The 17,473-nt window shown below is 39.0% G+C and overlaps 1 protein-coding gene across 2 annotated transcripts in view; it reads left to right on the forward strand.

The window, feature by feature from the left end:
• LOC109932121 (stabilizer of axonemal microtubules 2-like) overlaps positions 1–16,757 on the forward strand; it is a 43,637-nt gene extending 26,880 nt beyond the window's left edge. Inside the window, exons 2-5 of one of the 2 annotated variants that reach the window (XM_048619174.1) lie at positions 10,830–11,009; positions 11,270–11,311; positions 12,468–12,670; positions 14,100–16,757. In XM_048619174.1, the coding sequence (XP_048475131.1) occupies positions 10,830–11,009; positions 11,270–11,311; positions 12,468–12,670; positions 14,100–15,151 (1,477 nt within the window). In that variant the 3' untranslated portion in view covers positions 15,152–16,757. The remainder of the gene's footprint in view (positions 1–10,829; positions 11,010–11,269; positions 11,312–12,467; positions 12,671–14,099) is intronic. The other variant, XM_020531359.2, reaches the window with a different exon arrangement.
• Positions 16,758–17,473: the final 716 nt, after the last annotated feature.

Genomic DNA, 17,473 nt, shown 5'->3' on the forward strand with positions numbered 1-17,473 from the left:
TCTGAGATAACAAGGTGTAGACCTGGATGAACACAGCAGGTCAAGCAACATCAGAGGAGCAGGAAAGATTTCTGAAGAAGGGTCTCGACCCGAAACGTCAGCTTTCCTGCTCCTCTGATGCTGCTTGGCCTGCTGTGTTCATCCAGCTGTACACCTTGTTATCTCAGATTCTCCAGCATTGGCAGTTCCTACTATCTCTGTAATCATTCTACATGGTCTATTTTCTAGGCAAGACGAAATTAGTGGGGCAAGTTTACAATGGGATTACTGAGAGATGTTGTGCTAATCAGAAACTTTATCCTGCCTTAATATTAAATAAGGAAGTGATTGTTATAAGAGCGGAGAAGGATGAACTTACAAAGTGTTCAGCAGGACCTTCTTAATACATATACTTCCTGTTCCAGGAAGGAGGTGTTGCACTGTCTCATACCGGGAAACAGAATAGGTCAAAAGGAGATGGACACAGTTGAAGAGCATCTTGAGAATAGGGATCATAGTAGCAAAAAGTTTAAGTTAGTTATGTAGAAGTGCATGAAGCAATGCAGAATCAAATTACTTGGAGGATTAATTTCAGTAAATTGAGGGATTCTTATTTTGTAAATCAGAAGTTAATTAGTGGTAGATAGATACATTGTGGGGCAATGGGTGACATTTTTAAAGAGGAGATGCTTTGATACTGTCTCGACACACTTCTTTTCTCCAAGAAGGAAATGGATGACAACATAAGCTCAATTTGTGGATGACAAAGGAGTTGCGATGCAGTCCTTTTTCATTCTAATATCATATTACAAGGGAGAATTAGGCTGAATACAATGGGCTAGTGGTATTATCGCTGGACCGTTAATCCAGAGATCCAGATAACATTCTGGGGACCTGGGTTTAAATCCCCGCCACAGCAGATGGTGGAACTTGAATTCAATAAATATCTGGAATTAAGAGTCTAATGACGACCATGAATCCATTGTCAATTGTCGGGAAAAACCCATCTGGTTTATTTAATGTCCTTTCAGAGAAGGAAACTGCCATCCTTACCTGGTCTGGCCTACATGTGTCTCCAAACCCACAGCAATGTGGTTGGCTCTGAACTGCCCTCTGGGCAATTAGGGATGGATAATAAATGCTGCCTAGCCAGCGATGTCCTCATCACGTTAACGAATAAAGAAAAAAGCAAAAAGTACAGAGAAGGGAAAATGGAAATGAGACTGCATTCGCTTTTTATGCTAGCTATCAAATTATTTTCATGCTAAGGTGTTGAATAGGTATATTGACAGTAAAGGGGTTGTCAGAGAAGAAGCTGTACTGATTAGAGACCAAAATTGAATACTTTAAGGTTGAGTTTACTAAGGAAATGGAATTTGTCTAATCAATGTTGTAAACATACAAACATATCATAAAGAGCAAAAGAAGCCCACTCACCACCTCCAGTCTGTTCGACCATTGTTTGTTTGTTTTTTGAATACCACATTCCCATTTACCTTTAACTCTTAATTCCCTTGTCTAACAAGAATCGATCCACCTTTGACTTAAAAATATTTAATGGTCCTGCCTTCATTTTCTTGAGAGGCGAAGGATACCAAACTCTTGCTACCCTCTGAAAAAAAGTTTTCCTAATCTTTCCTGAAAGGGCAATCCCTAATTTTAAAAGGTACCAACTATTTCTAGACTCACCAACACGAGGAAACGTCCATTCTCTGCCTAGCTGTCAAGACCTTTTCAGGATCTTATTGACTTCAATCAAGTCACCTCTTACTGTTTTAAACTCCTTTGGAAACAAGCCAATCCCATAAGTCAACCTACTTGTTCCAGGTATCAATCTAGTAAACCTCCTCTGAATCACTTCTCAATGCATTTACATCCTTCAAGTAAGGAGACTAACACTGCACACAGTATTAGAGAGGTGGCCTCACCAGTGTCTCGTATAACTGAAGCGTAACATCCCTTTTATATTCAATTCCTCTCGTAATATAAGCTAACATTCCATTAGCTGCCTTAATACTTGCTGTACCTACATATTAACTTTATAGTTCAAGTACTAAAGCACAGAATTTTCCATGCCTTGGAATTCCATAGTCATTCTCCATTTAAATAATACTCTGCTTTTCAATTGTCAAAGTGAACAGTTTTGCAATTTCCCACAGTATACTCCAAATGTGAGATTTTTTGCCCGTTCATTCAATCTATTTATACCCATCTGCAACTTTTGTCTTTGCAGCATACATTCCTACGTATTGCCTGTGAATTCATTTATCATGCCTTTGTTTTTCTCACACCTTTTGATGCGGCACCTTATCAAGTATCTTTAGGAAATCCAAGTATAGTACATAGATGAGCTCCCCTTTGTTCACAGCATGCGTTAGTTCTTCAAGGAAGTCCAATAAATTTGGTTAAACGTGATTTCCCCATGATGATACCAAGCTGATTGTTCCCAATTAGTTTGAGCTCTAAATGTTCAGCTATTATCTCCTAAACAATCAATTCTAAAACCTGCCCCAATACAGATCTGGTCTGTAGTTTTCTGCTTCCCTTTCTTCTTGAATAGAAGTGTTATATTGGCTACATTCCATTCCTGAATCTAGGAAATTTTAGAAAAATAACAGTAATGAATCTACTACTACATTGGACACCTCTTTTAAAACGCTGGGATGAAGTCTGTATGAAATTGCAGACTCGTCGGTATACTGTTCCATCAGTTAGCTTAGTACCACGTTCCTTGTGATTGTAATTTTGCTGAGTTCCTCTCTCCCTCTCACCACCTGATTTACAACAATTACTAGAATGTTTTGTCTATCATTTAAAGTGAAAACAGAAGCAAAATATCATCTGCTATTTCCTTTTATTACCTACTATTAACTCCTCATTCTTGCTCTCTAGAGGATCAAAATTCACTACTATGTTTTTCTTTTAAATAGCTGTAGAAAATCTTTCCATATACTTTTACATTCATAGCTGGCTACCCCTTATTCTCTGTAATTTCTTTCTCTGGCTTAATCTTTTAGTCATTCATTGGTCAGACGACAGTGATGTGTTTATTCCTTCATTCAGATGCTTTTCGGAACTAGTTAGTTAACCACAGATGATGGGTGCTCCTTTTAGAATCTTTCTATACAGTATACTTGCTATATACATACAGTATATATTATGTACTTTGACTATTTTAAAAATTGTCTTAATGTCTGGCACTGCGTTTCTCTTTTGATCTATTGCTCAAGTTGCCCTCTTTATTTCCCCAGTTGTTCAATTTGTTGACATTGACCCCATCCTGATAGTACAGCCCCACTTGCCCCAGAACTGGTGCCTGTAGCTGGTGAAAGGGGAAGTGATGGCTTAGTGGTATTATTGCTAGACATATTAATCCAGTGATCCAGGTAATGATGTGGGTTCAAATTCTGCTGTGGCAGATGGTGGAATTTAAATTCAATTTTAAGAAAAGGCCCGGAATTAAGAGTCTAAGAAAACAGTTGATTGGTGAGCCAAATGTGTTTTTCAGGCAACGTCCTTTTAGGGGAGGAAACTGCTAACCTTAGCTAGTGTGGCTGATATGTGACTCCAAACCCACAACAATCTGGTTGACTCTTAACTGTCCTCAGCAATTAGGGATGGGTAATAAACACTGGCCAAATTTCTAACCAATCAGCAATGTCTACATCTCATACCCACATCCTGAATGAATAATAAAATAAAACCTGGAACACACTGTGTCTCCCTCACGTGTTTAAGCCACATATTCATATCTCTAAATTTGTGTTTTATGTCAATATACATGTGGCTCAGATAATAATCCTGAGATTATAACCTTTTGAAATTTTGCTTTTCAATTTAGCTCCTAGTGCCTAGCTCCTCCTCTTTTGTGTACAGAAACTGATGTTATTGGTAATTACAAGGACCATGAGCACTAGATCTCTCTCTCTGCTTCCCATTGTTAAGTTCTATTCCAGTGCTGAGCAGATGTCTTGAACCCTGGTACTGGGTAGGCGTACCAGATGTCTGGACTATCAGTCTTTTTTGCTGCAGAGATTAGTGTCAGTTCCCCTTGCTATGTACATCACCTACTACTATTGCATTCCTTGTTGTTTCCCCCCCCCCCACAAAATGGCTTCTAATGCCATGGCCAATTTGCTCTTTTCACTGTGCAGTCCCTGCTCTAATCCAACAGTCTTGGGAACCTCATCTATGGAACAAATGCAGAGGCTGACACTCCTGGGTCTCCTTACCTGCCTTACCGTCAGTCACCTGTCTCTGACAGCTGACCAATCAGAAAACCATGCTATAAGGGGTGTGACTGCCTTCTCATTGCAAAGAATCCACATAACAGAGCCCCCTTCCTTAATGTGTTACAGTGTGTGCAGTTCAACCTCCAGCTGATAAACAACAAACCAAAGCCAATCAAACTTTAAGCATTTACTGCAGATCTGTTTTTGCCCTGGATCATATCCAGAAGCTCCCACATGCTGCCTCTTTGACGAATCACCTGAATTGCCCTCCTTAATTAAATTAATTATATTAATCACTTACATTGCCTTCTTTATATTTTATTAATACAACTTACAAATTGATGGTAATGTTAAAATTTAAGAATAGAAAAGATCTCAATCACTTTCTACAGACTAAGAGCAAGACAAAATTCCAATCAACTTCAATGAATTTCACTCCATTTCATCTTACCATGGAGTCCTTCACTCACCTGTTCCTCTTGGTGATGCTGACTGCCGGTCTCAGGGTCCTCCTCAGGTACCTCCTAATGGTACACTGGATGGGATAAAAATATCTAATGATAAGGTATCTGAAAGGCTGGCAGTCTGCAAAGTGGATAAGTTACCATGTCCACAGGAGGTATTTTCAAAGAGACTGAGAGACATTAGGATGGAAATTGTGGAGGTAATGTCTATAATCTAATTCTGTTTAAATGCAAGGATGGTGGCAGGGGACAAACCATGGCAAATATTGCCCCTTTCTTAAAAAGAAATGTAAGGATGGCAATCACAAGCCAGTGCAAGATCATGATTTTGGACATATTAGACAGTTCCCATCAGCAAAACGGTTGAGAATGAGAGAATAGCAATTTAAGGTGAATGACAACGTAAGATATCTGAAATGTTTAAGCAACAGGTGAAGTTAGCTATTTCACATTGCTTCTGTGAAGTGGCAACATGATTTGCCACTAACGGGGTACTGCTGTCAAACCAAAAAAAAATTCAAACAAATGCAGAAAAGAGTAACATGGTGTATGAATTTCAGTTCTAGTGTGGTGCTAGGAATGTAGGCTAAATGTCCCAAGGACTGGCAGGTCCCATCAAATGACTCATCTCTCTCTGGGTATTTGCAACAGGCAAGGTACTGATCATTCTCAACCACACAATGCTTGCAAAACTGAGTCCAACATTAGACGTGACTCCCCAGTTGAGCAAGATTTGCTAAATGATTATGCATGTGCAATGAGTTATGTTGACAACCTATTTAAGATTGTTTTGTTAGGCTCTGTCCAGTGTACTCATGTGTACTGGAAGTTACGTGTATTAATGCATTTGGCCCTTTTTGCATATAGAAAGAACATATACATATACTGCACTTGTTTCAATGCGGAAGTAAAGGTAACATCCATTCTCTGGGTCACCTTTCAGAGCAATGACTTGACCAATCACAGCCTATGTGCCTTGTTTAAAATGTAAGCAAAGTTTGGCATTTAACTGTCGTATTCATTAAGTAGTACATTACCCTTTCAAATGCCTCTAACAATTGGAGTTCAATTTCCAACCAGTCGGCACTCTCTTAGAATAAATGTTGCTTTCCTGTTACTTGGATGTTCCTTGCGAATTGTCCAATTGACAGCGAAATGAAAAGCTTTGCAAAGCTGTTTTTTTTATTCAGTAATATTCCAGTTCCATCACACCAAACGAACATTTAATTGTGTGTTTTATTTCTTTTGTTGCTATGGCTACAGCTCTCAACATCAGAACATACTTCTGGATAATTTTGATTTTCATATTTATCAACATAAAATCAAAACCATGTTTGCACACTATTAACCATGATTAGGAAAAAAAGACTCCACAACAATGCGGCATGTTTCATTGCGGCTTTCATGAATGAAGTTAATATTTGCAATGCTTCATTTTATTTTTGTCTTAATTACTGACTTCAAATGCAATGCACTTGTCAGTTTGGTTTAACTAGTAGTTAAATTTAATGGTAAATAATTAAGCGCAAAAAATCTATTTGAAACCACGATTCACCCTAACTAGCTTTGTCATGTGTATTGATTGCTTGGAACACAGAGAACAGCTTCAGTGGCATTCGGGATAATGCAGGAGCTCTGGACTAACAGCATACCTTGTATCCATCCATCCATCCATCATAAATGCAAAATTTGTTTTGCTGATTAATTGGGAGAGCATTGGCACTACTGGAAAAGGGGAAAATAAATCAATTTCATCCAAAAATTTTTGAAACAACTCCTCCAGTATCACAATGACGCCACCCGCAAACTGGAGGAGCAACACCTCATATTCCGCCTCGGGAGCCCTCAGCCCAATGGCCTAAACATGGAAGTCACCAGTTTTAAAATCTCCCCACGCCTGGCCTCATCCCAGGTCCAACCCTCCCTCTGATCTCCACCTCCTTGACCTGACATAACCTGTCCATCTTCTCTCCCACCTATCCACCCCACCCATCCCACTGACCAAGCCCCTGCACTCACCTATCACCATCTCACTTACCTTCCCGAGCCCCACCCCTTCTCTCTATTTATTTCCCAGTTCCCTTTCCCTTCCCCATTTATGAAGAATGGTCCCGACCCGAAATGTCAACTTTCCTGCTCCTCTGCTGCCTGGCCAGCTGTGTTCCTCCAGCTCCACAGTGTCGATGAGCAACAGTAACTCGTTTTAAAATGTGCACTAACTACTTCCACAGACAATTTTTTTTTTCCTAAATTGGTCTACAATCCAAAATAATGAATAATAAAGAGAGACTTTGCACATTGTCTGGAGTTAATTGATGTGTCTAAGAGTTCTGATACGTTATATTAAGGATAAGCAGATTTGACATGCTCAGTATAATGGATGTCTTTGGTGGCTTAGGTTTATAATCCTATTCGTAAGATGATGTGTATATTTTAGTTAATGGTTTAGTTTGAGTTTTCAATAAGTTGACAATTGAGTTTTCATTTGTTGACTTGACTCTAATTGCCTGACATAAATTACTTGCTAGATGCTTAGAATTGTGGAAACAATGTGTTCATAATGGAGAACCTGGTTCTTGCCAAATGTTAAAAATAACTATACACTTAGTAATGTCTCTCAATCATTGCCTTGTGGTGCCAAGGGCCACTCCAGTGAATATATTAAAGGGAGATTCTGACTTCAGGGTTATATTCCATGTTTATGATGCTTCTGAAGCAGAATATCCTAAAGCTAAAAGCATAAGAGGGTGAATAGAAGTGATGCCTCCAATATAAGTATGACATCCTATTTTAAAAACAATTGGAATTGAGGAGTTGCACAATGTTTATTAATTTAATTTTAGGTACTTTTTATGTGAATTTAACTGAGCCCATACACACTAGAGGTTCAGGAAGCTATGACGATGTCACTTTTTAAGAGGTTATTTTGTCTCTTTTTGAAGAGAGGTTGTCAGGCAGAGGTAATGATCTGGCTAGTTAAGACCACTTGGATAAACAGCTTGGGAGGCCGTCCGTGGGCTTTTTTTTTGGAAACAGCCTGCATGGGTGTGGCCAGCTGTCTCAGATCAGGATTTCTGAGTAACATCAGAAGCTACTAGGATCTCAAAAGAGTTGGAAACTTTGAATGTCTTCTGGCTACTACTCTCTCTGAATGTTCTCGATGTTTTTTCCATCTGGATTGGAAAACTGCTTGTGAGAATCTGAACTTTTTTTGCTAAGGGGTGTATTTATAGGATGTTAGTACATTAGAATAGGTAATTAGTAATAGTTACTGTATCTATTATTCTGTTAAGTTTTCCAATAGAGTTGATATTCTAAATCTCTTTTTTAGTTGTTGTATTTTAACTACAGTGTTTAAATAAACTTGTGTTTTGCTTAATGTCCAATAGTTTGACCAGTCACATTGCATCTGAGATAGACACTTTATATTTACCTTTAAAATAAGAAAAAGACTACGGTCTAGGCTACCGTCAGAATATTTTGAGGGAGTCTGGTCTGACTTATAACAAAATAATGACTGAAACTCAAAATTCTAATTGTTCCTGTGGTTTTATTTCACATATTCATTTTTTAAAAACTCCTGAGGCATGTTTGCCAGTGACTGGGCCAGCTTTTATTGCCCATCCCCAGTTGCTTTGAGAAAGTGGTGAGCTGCTTTCTTGAACTGCTGTAGCCCAAGTGCTGGAAGTAGACCCACAATGACATTAGAGAGGGAATTCCAGGATTTTTGACCCAATGACGCTGAAGAAATGGTGATATTTTTGTGTTGGAACCCTTGATGATTTTTCATTTTTTTACAAATTATTTTATCAATTTTGGTTTGAAGATGACTTCTGGACTTTGAAACAACTGTGATGACTGGAAAAGAACAGATCAAACAAGATTTTGTTTGTAAGGCTAGGCCTGGAGGTTAATTACAAGCTGAATTTTGATCAAAAGGATTCCAACAGACACAGCAACCCCAGGAAAAGCATTGTATTCAAACAGATAGTTAATATTAATGAGGTCGGTTGCTGGGAATTGGTTCCAGCAAGTCTGGAAGCGACCCTATATTCAAGCATGTGGCAGATGTTCAATGATAATTAAGGTCAAGAAAAGACAATTGTTCTGAGTTGAGCCACAGTTTGAAGGTTTTTTTTTAAAAAGCTTTTTTTCTGAATTGATGAGCTTGGCTGCTGACAAGACAGCATGAAGATTTGACAGCTCCTTGACTAAACTGCCACACTGATTTTTGGAAGCCTAGGGAGTGGAAAGCTGCATTAGAAGTATTACTAACTTTACCAGAGTTAACTGAGGTCACCCTAATTCGTGGTTCCAGAAAAGCAACCAAGGAGCTCACCTCTATTCCTGTGAAACAACACATTGTCAAAGCCAATTAAGTAATCTGGCCAGTTTTGTTGTTTTATTTATTTCTCAACTGTGCCTGTTTGTCTATTGAATGGGGGGCTGAAAACAAATGCTTGAAGTTTAAAGCGTAGACCTTAATTAGATTACATTATGTAACATTTATCTGCTAAAGTCATTGCCTATTTAACAGATCATTTAAGTATTTTGTTTAAGATACAAAACTAGTGTCTGGAAATTAATTATTTGTAAAGTCTGAGACTGGTTTCTCACCAGACCTTTAAATAACCATTGGAGTAACTATTGGGGGTCTTTGGTTTAATTTCATTTGTGTTGTGAAATACGGAGGTAGAAAGGCTGGTTTGGTTTGGTTTGGTTTTCTATCTCCATGTCATAACATTTCCAAGTCAAGATGGTGAATGGCTTGGAGGGATACTTCCAGGTAGTGGTGTCCCCATGTATCTGGTGCCCATGTCCTTGTAGATGGTAGTGATCATGGGTTTGGAAGGTAACATTAGCAGGTGGTTTACTCAATAAACCATGAAGATGTCTTCCTGAATCATTTTGAAATATCTTGTTACAAGATCCAAAAAAAAATTCCAAGACGGTGGTGCAGGAGAACAACAATCAATCAATTTGTAATATCAGAGAAATTTCTATTTCAGATAAGTTTATTCCTGTCCCATTTGGTCCAAAACTGCTTCAATGATTGGCATTACAAGGGAAGTTTAGATTAGGAGAAAGGAGCTTCAGCCTTATTGTTGAATGGTCAAAGGAAACCATGAAATAGCCAAATCCCTCCAGAATTGGGCATTATTTCCTCAATGAAGTCAGGCAGGGGCATTGCCCTTACCCATGTGTGCATCATGACCTGTTCGCCTGGAATAAGTGCTTGAGCAGAGCGACTCGCATGCTGATTTTTATTTCCCTCCTGGGCCTTGAGGAAAGCTGCTGACTGTAATTTGGATTTTCATTCAGGCTGGGCAGTCCTAACCAAGATCTATCCAAATTAAAATTGTGCATTTGAATTATGCTGACACTTATGCATAACACATTGGACTAGTAAATATTGGTAACCAGTGGCGGGGGTTCAGTAAACTAGTGCTGATATTTCTGTGCAGCTCTTTCATTCATTCTGTATCTCCTTGCTGCCTATAAATGCCTCTGTGAAAATAAATGTTTCAGTAATTAGTAATACAATTTTAATGAAACACCATATGTATCCTGGGAGGTCTGCACGCATTTAAGTCTTGTTCATTAAAATAGACACCATTGCACAGTTATTTTTATGGTACATAGCTTTGGTGATATGTTTTACTTCTAAGTCAGTATATCTTTAAGGTACATACTTGTATCATCATTGGTGTATTATAGAATGTCACCTGAGAGTTTAAATGTTTCCAAATCCATTTTAATTTGGGCCACTTGAAGCATGATATGCCAATGGAAGCACATTAGTCTTTGTAACGGAACAATTTAAGGTTAGCTGACGCATCAATGTGCCTGCGAATGTAATATATAATTAGTAACCTACAATAAACTGCACCTGTCAATACTATTATCCATGTGTTAATTCCTTTTGTTATGACAGTAACATAAGCATTGTCACATTGGATGAAGATACACTGTTCAGAGGCAAAATGCACATCAGATTCCCTAGTATTTCCATTTGATGAATAGGCATTTTCAAAGTCTGTTATTTATAAACAACTCTAATGGCTAATTAATCAGTTTGCTTTAAGAAAGAAGCAAATGCCTGTGGTTTAAAGATTTTTGGAAGTGATCATGTTTTATTTTTTTTTCTGAACAGGCGCCATCGGTGTCCACATCTTCCCACTGTAACCTATGAAAAGATTAATAAACCATGCCTGATTACCGAGTATGTGGAGAAATATACTCCATATGGAGATGTTCAGCCGAGAGAATCCTACAAACCCCGAGAGGAATACCAACGACATGAAGGGAAGATGCAGAGCATGACTACATTCAGGTATTTGTTTAGTCCAAGTCCGCTCAAGACGGAAAAAGTAGTTGTTCTAATTTTAATGCAATATATCGCCCTGCCGATAGGATATGGGAGGGTGTAAGTAAATTTACAATTTTAATAATTTTATTGCCGATTGGATTGACTTTCATGTTCTTGATGTAAAAAATAATGGAAATTCAAGCATTGATATTTGTGACAATCATGCTTTAATCACATTGGAAATTAGGTATTACCAATTTCTAATTATAACTCTTCTGTTGCAGTTTACTGGTTCAAGTGCCCCATGAAGAAGAGGACTCCCCGCTGTAATGCTGTTCACATTCTATTGCAATCTCATCTCATTAGTACTGTTAAATTAAAACAGATTTGAATCCTTAGTATCACTTACTGGTCATCTTCAAGTCAAAGTGAATTATTCTGTGCTACTATACCTCATTCCAGGCACTTCTGCTTTCATTTATTCTAGAGTGATATCTGTTCTCAGTCAGTGTTACTTGCATTTGTTTTCTTTTTCATATACTCCTGTCATATTAACAGAAATATATTAATACATGAAAAGAATTTTGATTAAAGGGGTTGCTAAACCTATTACTTCATACAATGTGTGAAAAGGGCAGATGTATGATGGATGCAATTGTATATAGAAATGTGGCATGATAGTACTTGATGGAAAGACTTGAGAAGCACTAGAAAATGAATGATACAATTTTAAAGGAGGTTCATGAACTCTTGGTTGAATGTAAAAAGAGCAGGGCGGAGACCAGGAATCTTGCAAGGAGTAACTCATCTTCTGATTCCTCAAAGCCTGTCCACCATCTAAAAGGCACAGGAGTCTGGATGGAAAGTCAGAGTGTGATAGAATGCTCTCCACTTGCCTGAAATGAGTGCAGCTCCAACAACACCCGAAGCTTAACACCATCCACTTCAATATCCAAGCTAAGTAGTGTGTGCTATTGACAAGATGCACTGCAAAAATTCACCAAAGATCCTTAGACCGCATCTTTCAAACTCATGCCTGCTTCCACCTAGAAGGACAAGGGCAGCAAATACACAGGAACACTACCAACTGCGGGTTCCCTTCCAAGTCATTCACCATCCTGACTTGGAAATGTACTGCCATTCCTTCACTAATGCTGGGATAAGACCTTGGAATTCCCTCCCCAAGGGCATTGTGGGTCAACCCACAGCATGTGGATTCCAGTGGTTCAAGAAGGCAGCTCACCACCATTTTTTCAAGGGCATTGAGGGACAGGTAATAAATGCTGGCCAGCTAGCAATGTCCACATCGCACAAGTGAATGAAAAGAAATAATGAGCCTTGTGTGACTATCTGATGGGCACTTATCGGAAATAAAATGAAATTCTGTTTATCCTGCTCTGTAGTCTGTGTCAGTAAACCAGAGGAAATCGGGTGTGTGCCACATTTCAGTAATGTTTGTGTATCCTTTTCTGCGGTCAACAGGGCAGATTATACTCCACATGATATCCAGCCTAGACCAGGCAGGGTGAGTGAGGAATTCAAACATCCCCATGGAAGTATGAATCTAGACACCACATACAAACGAGATTTTAATGTACACTCAATCCAACCGGTGGCTCCAAAACGACCATTAGAACAAAGAAACAACTCAACAGCGAAGATGGAAACAATCCCCACATACAAAGGTATGTCACAATTTTTATTCTTTTCATTCAGTAAAGATTTAGCAACAGCAGCTTGTAATTACATAAAACCTTTCCGGTAAAGTGATTAGAAGTTCTCAAAGTGACTCCTGGGAGCGTGATCACACCCAATTTGATCCTGGCCACACAAGAACGTATTCCTGCTAATGAATGAGGGTAAGGGATGGAGAGCATGGCTGAGGAGAAAAACAGATTAACAGAGAGGAGGAGGGGAGATGAAGGCCTCAACCCATGAGCTTGTCTAACAGGTTTGAAAGTCGTGTTCCCTTTGTAGAGCAGGGGCTGTAGTGAGGATGAGCAAACTGACCACAGCACCATATTACAGGGAGCCATTTGAGAGCGGGGGAGAAATGACAAATGTACTTGTAATTGGGGATGGTATAGTCAGGGGAATTGACAATATTCTCTGTAGCTAGGATCTAGAATCCCAAAGCCTGTGCTGCCTGATACCCAGGTTTAGGATAACTCCTCTGGGCTACAGAGGAACTTGGATTGGGAGTGGAAAGACCCAGTTGTTGTGGTCCATTGTAGGTAGCAACAATATACGTAGAAAGACAAAATGGCTTCTATTTCCTGAGCTGGGGTAGGGTGCCGGGGAGGGGGAAAGAAGGGAGATTGTTGGGGGGGAGGGGGAGGAGAAGATGAGACAAAGGGGAATGAAGAGAGGAGGGGCTTAGAGAAGGAGAGGAAGGAGCCAGAAGAATAGGGTATGTGGATGGGAACAGAGGAGGAAGAGGGAGGGGAAGAAGAAAGAGGTGAGTGCGAGGGAGAGAAAGAAGAGGAATGGGGGCAGAGGAGAGGAGAGGTGGGAGTGAGGAGGAGAGAGGGAGAAGAGGAGAAGGTGTGATGAAGAGGAATGTAAGGGAATGGGAGAGAAGACAGTGGGGAAAGAAGAGGAAGGGGGCATTGGACGAAGTGACAGAGAATGGGGGAGTGATGAAAGAAGAGAGGGGAGAGGAAGGACGGGTGAAGAAGAGGGAGGAGTGAGTCAGTACATGGACTTTAAGGGAAGGAGGAGGGTGTGAGGATGATAGGTCATTGGGTTAACATCCTGGCATTTCGGATCAAACGCGTTCGCAGGAGCAGCATCAGACTTTAGGCTGGTGCAATTATAAAAGGAGACACAGAAGCACATCCTGCTGGGTGACTAGTGTCGACAATAACTCATCCCGGTGCTGCCCATGTCCCAAACTTCACCAGTTTGAAAAAAAAACCCTGCTGCGACAAAATGATTGTCAGTTACTTTCTGTAATTGGTTGAAATAAGTGCATTGGAGCTGGAAGCTAGATATTCCTATTCCTATTGATCTGAATCAGGGTTTGACTTCCAAAATGTATCCTAAACTGTGAATTGATGTCTGGCTGGAGGTTTATTCTTTCTATGGTTTTCAATATTTTATTATCTTTTTCAGATCATTTCAAACAGTGGGAACTTCCTAAAAGAGAAACATATAAACCAGAATATACATTCAAAGTACCATCAGTCAAGTTTGCAAATAAAACCACATTTCAAGATGACTATTCTGTCCAAGTGCCAACTCCCAGAGAGTGTGTTAGGCCTACAAATGCTGCTAGGTTGTTAAACGTGCCCTTTGATGACATGACCAACTATCGGCAGCATTTCGTACCTTATACATATGAGCCCCACAAGAGGCGTGAACATGAGCAATACAAACCAAATGATGAACCTTTTGATGATCTCACTACTCACAGGAGAGATTTCAAGGGACAAACAGGAGAGCTTACACTACCTATTCGACCTCCATGCAGCAAACCCGACACTGATCAGCAATTTTGCGACTTGACTGAATTTCGAGACAAGTACCGCACATGGACGGTAGATCGACCGGTAGTGCACAAGGCTGTGGAATTTGTAGCTCCTGAAGGCACAATTAATCTGAGCACCACTACTCGTACAGACTACATTGAACACAAAGTCCAACCTCTTGTTCCAGCCCGGCCTGTGCCCCAGAGGAGCGGGTTAAACATTTCATTTGAAGGGCAGTCCACCATGAAGGCAGACTACAAACCTTGGGATTCTGTACGGGAACCTATGATCAAACCACGTCAAGAACTGGAGAAAGCCACCGGCCAATTCAATGATATGACAACATTCAGGGCTCACTATGTACCTCACCAGATTAACCTGGTACATTCCTTCAAACCCCGAAACTCCTACAATCCCAACGCAGTGCCGCTGGATAATGGAACCACCCATCAATTCAGTTTCACACCAAAACCAGTTCAGCCGTGTCCTGCCTCATTCGCAGTGCCCCCTGGTTATGAGTATGTGGAAACTGACCCTCAAGGTCATAAATTGTATCACCCACTGTCCGAAAAGGAAAATGTCCAGCCCAAATTACCAAACACCTCCCTGGAATTGATTTCAAATACTCTAAGACATCAAAAATCTGCAAATGATTTGAAAGCAGGTTTCCCAGCTGATGGAATAGTTGCAGCTTGAAGAAAGCAAACCATGGCCCTGCCAACCTGGAAGTTATGATCTTCTGGTGTTCTTTAATAGGAATTACAGATATGCATCCTGTTTGCTTTACTTTATAAAACCGATAAATAAGAAGAATAGAAGATTTTATTCCTGTACAAGTTGCAATCAAACGCAGCAAAACTCTGGGACTGCCAAAAACCACATCCCTATTTTAGAATGGAGTTTAACCTCCTCTCATCAACGTGGCTTGAATGTTCTATTATCAACACAGTAAAATGAATTTTTAAAATCAATTGCTTCCACTGACAGTGCTGCATACATTATTCAGAAGATTCACGTTGAACATTTATTTTGAATGCAATTCTATATCTTTTTGCAGTATACCATGTGATTGGAATGTGCATAGTGAAGGCAGAGGAGCCTGGAATTATTTTAAGGAAGTTTTGGATGTTGTGACCTGGAGATGAGGGTTTTCCTGAGAGAATGAATAATGCTGAGACAAATCTTATCCAAGTCAATTTTGTGATCTTTATCAGTGTAAGATTGAGATGTCCGGTTTTTTTTTAAACTTTCTGTGAAGGTGCAATACTTCTGTAACTGTTTGCCTACTAACTTACTTGAAATGTTACACTCTAATACAGTTAATCTGAATGATAAACCTGGAAGAGGGAAACCCAATATACAAATGTGTCCAGTACAAGTTCTTGGGCAGAACAGAAATTAACACATTACATCAGTTCACGTGTTACTTCTACTAAAGCAGATATCATCCTACTGCTTAACCTTACTTTGTTGCCCTAATTTAAGAATTAATCACCAGAAAGATCAATATTTTTGTATTTGGATCTTGTACTTTTTGAACAGTGATAATTTAACTTTTCTTTTGAAACCGGTCCACAAATTATTTATAGCTATCACAAAAAAATTGTCATTTTACATATTTGTCTCAACCCAGGCATCCAGTGGAGTTCATCAGTTCCTCAAAGCACCATTGATTAGTTCACTATAATTACATTAAGTTAAAGGCTAACATTTAAAAATGAGATGATTGAAATATGTTTTTCTTTTGAAAGTACAGATACAGTTGTTATATATCAAGATTAAGGTTTCTTTAATGTTATATTCTAAACACTGAATGAACCATATGAAGCTACCACATCCCTGTCCATCATCTTATGTAGATGTAGATTACATTCAGTAAAAGATTAGAAAGCCTTTTAATAAGCATCCTTAATTCATGTGCATTTAGTGTAGCCCACTCTTTCTATACACTTACAATAGATATTGTAGCTCCATTACCTGTAATTATGAAGAACATAAGTGTAATCTGTTTTGCTTCACAAAAATATTTCACCCATGATATTCTCAGGAATGCTTCTAAGTTTCCTATTATTGTTCGTATTAATACTAAAACCTTTTATGGTATACACCTTTTGGATTTGTACTGTCTTTTTACAAGTGGGTTGGTCTGCAATGTGATTCCCCTAGCATTTTTAAAACTTTAGCCTGAATTTTTAAGTAGTGCACGTTTGCATTGTCCTTTGTATTGTATAGAGCCTGACTTTGCTTTGGGTAATGGATTTCAGGTTGTAGATGTGCTAATGTAAAATAATAAATAAAATTACAAAAAAAATACACCGCTGATACCAGAATGTTTAACTTGATTGCTGAAATGTGCTATATCGGCATTGTGAAATTTTAACACATTTCAATTAGTAAAGTTTTGAGTGACTCTTGATGATTCTGTCAATCACATTTGAATAAATGCCATGATCTGTGATTCTTAAGTGGCTATAGGTATTTCTCCCATAATGTGATAGTTACATTCTTGTGTGACCCCGTGCTATTAAAAAATCATGTTAGGAAATCACTATACTATACAGTAGAAAGTTCGCACCATCCAAACAGCATCCATTTTGTGTTAACAAAACGTGTTCTAGCAGAAATACCTCTGGTGATTTGCTATAGCACGAAGTCACACAAGAACACAACTATCACGTTATAGGAGAACTACCTGTATTACACAGTTGTCCCTCTATGAACTCGCATTGGTCACTCTGATAAAGTTCTTCAGTAAAAGTCTTTCCAGTCCTGATTGTGATCTGCGCTATCAATGCCAATACATCTTTTTTCTTTACACTGTATGGGTATCAAAGCAATTACTATTAGAATTTTATATTGTTTTTCTCACTTGCAATACCGCTTTACTTGTATATTTTAATTAAGAATGCTTTGACTAGAAACACCAGGCATCAAATAAAGGAAAGTGCAAAGGATTTTGTGCCATCAAAAGATCAGGGAGCTGTAAAAACGATTACATCTTCCGCCGCCCCCCCCCCC

The sequence above is a fragment of the Rhincodon typus genome, chromosome 3, assembly GCF_021869965.1.
Source record: "Rhincodon typus isolate 14 chromosome 3, sRhiTyp1.1, whole genome shotgun sequence".
NCBI lineage: Eukaryota > Metazoa > Chordata > Chondrichthyes > Orectolobiformes > Rhincodontidae > Rhincodon > Rhincodon typus.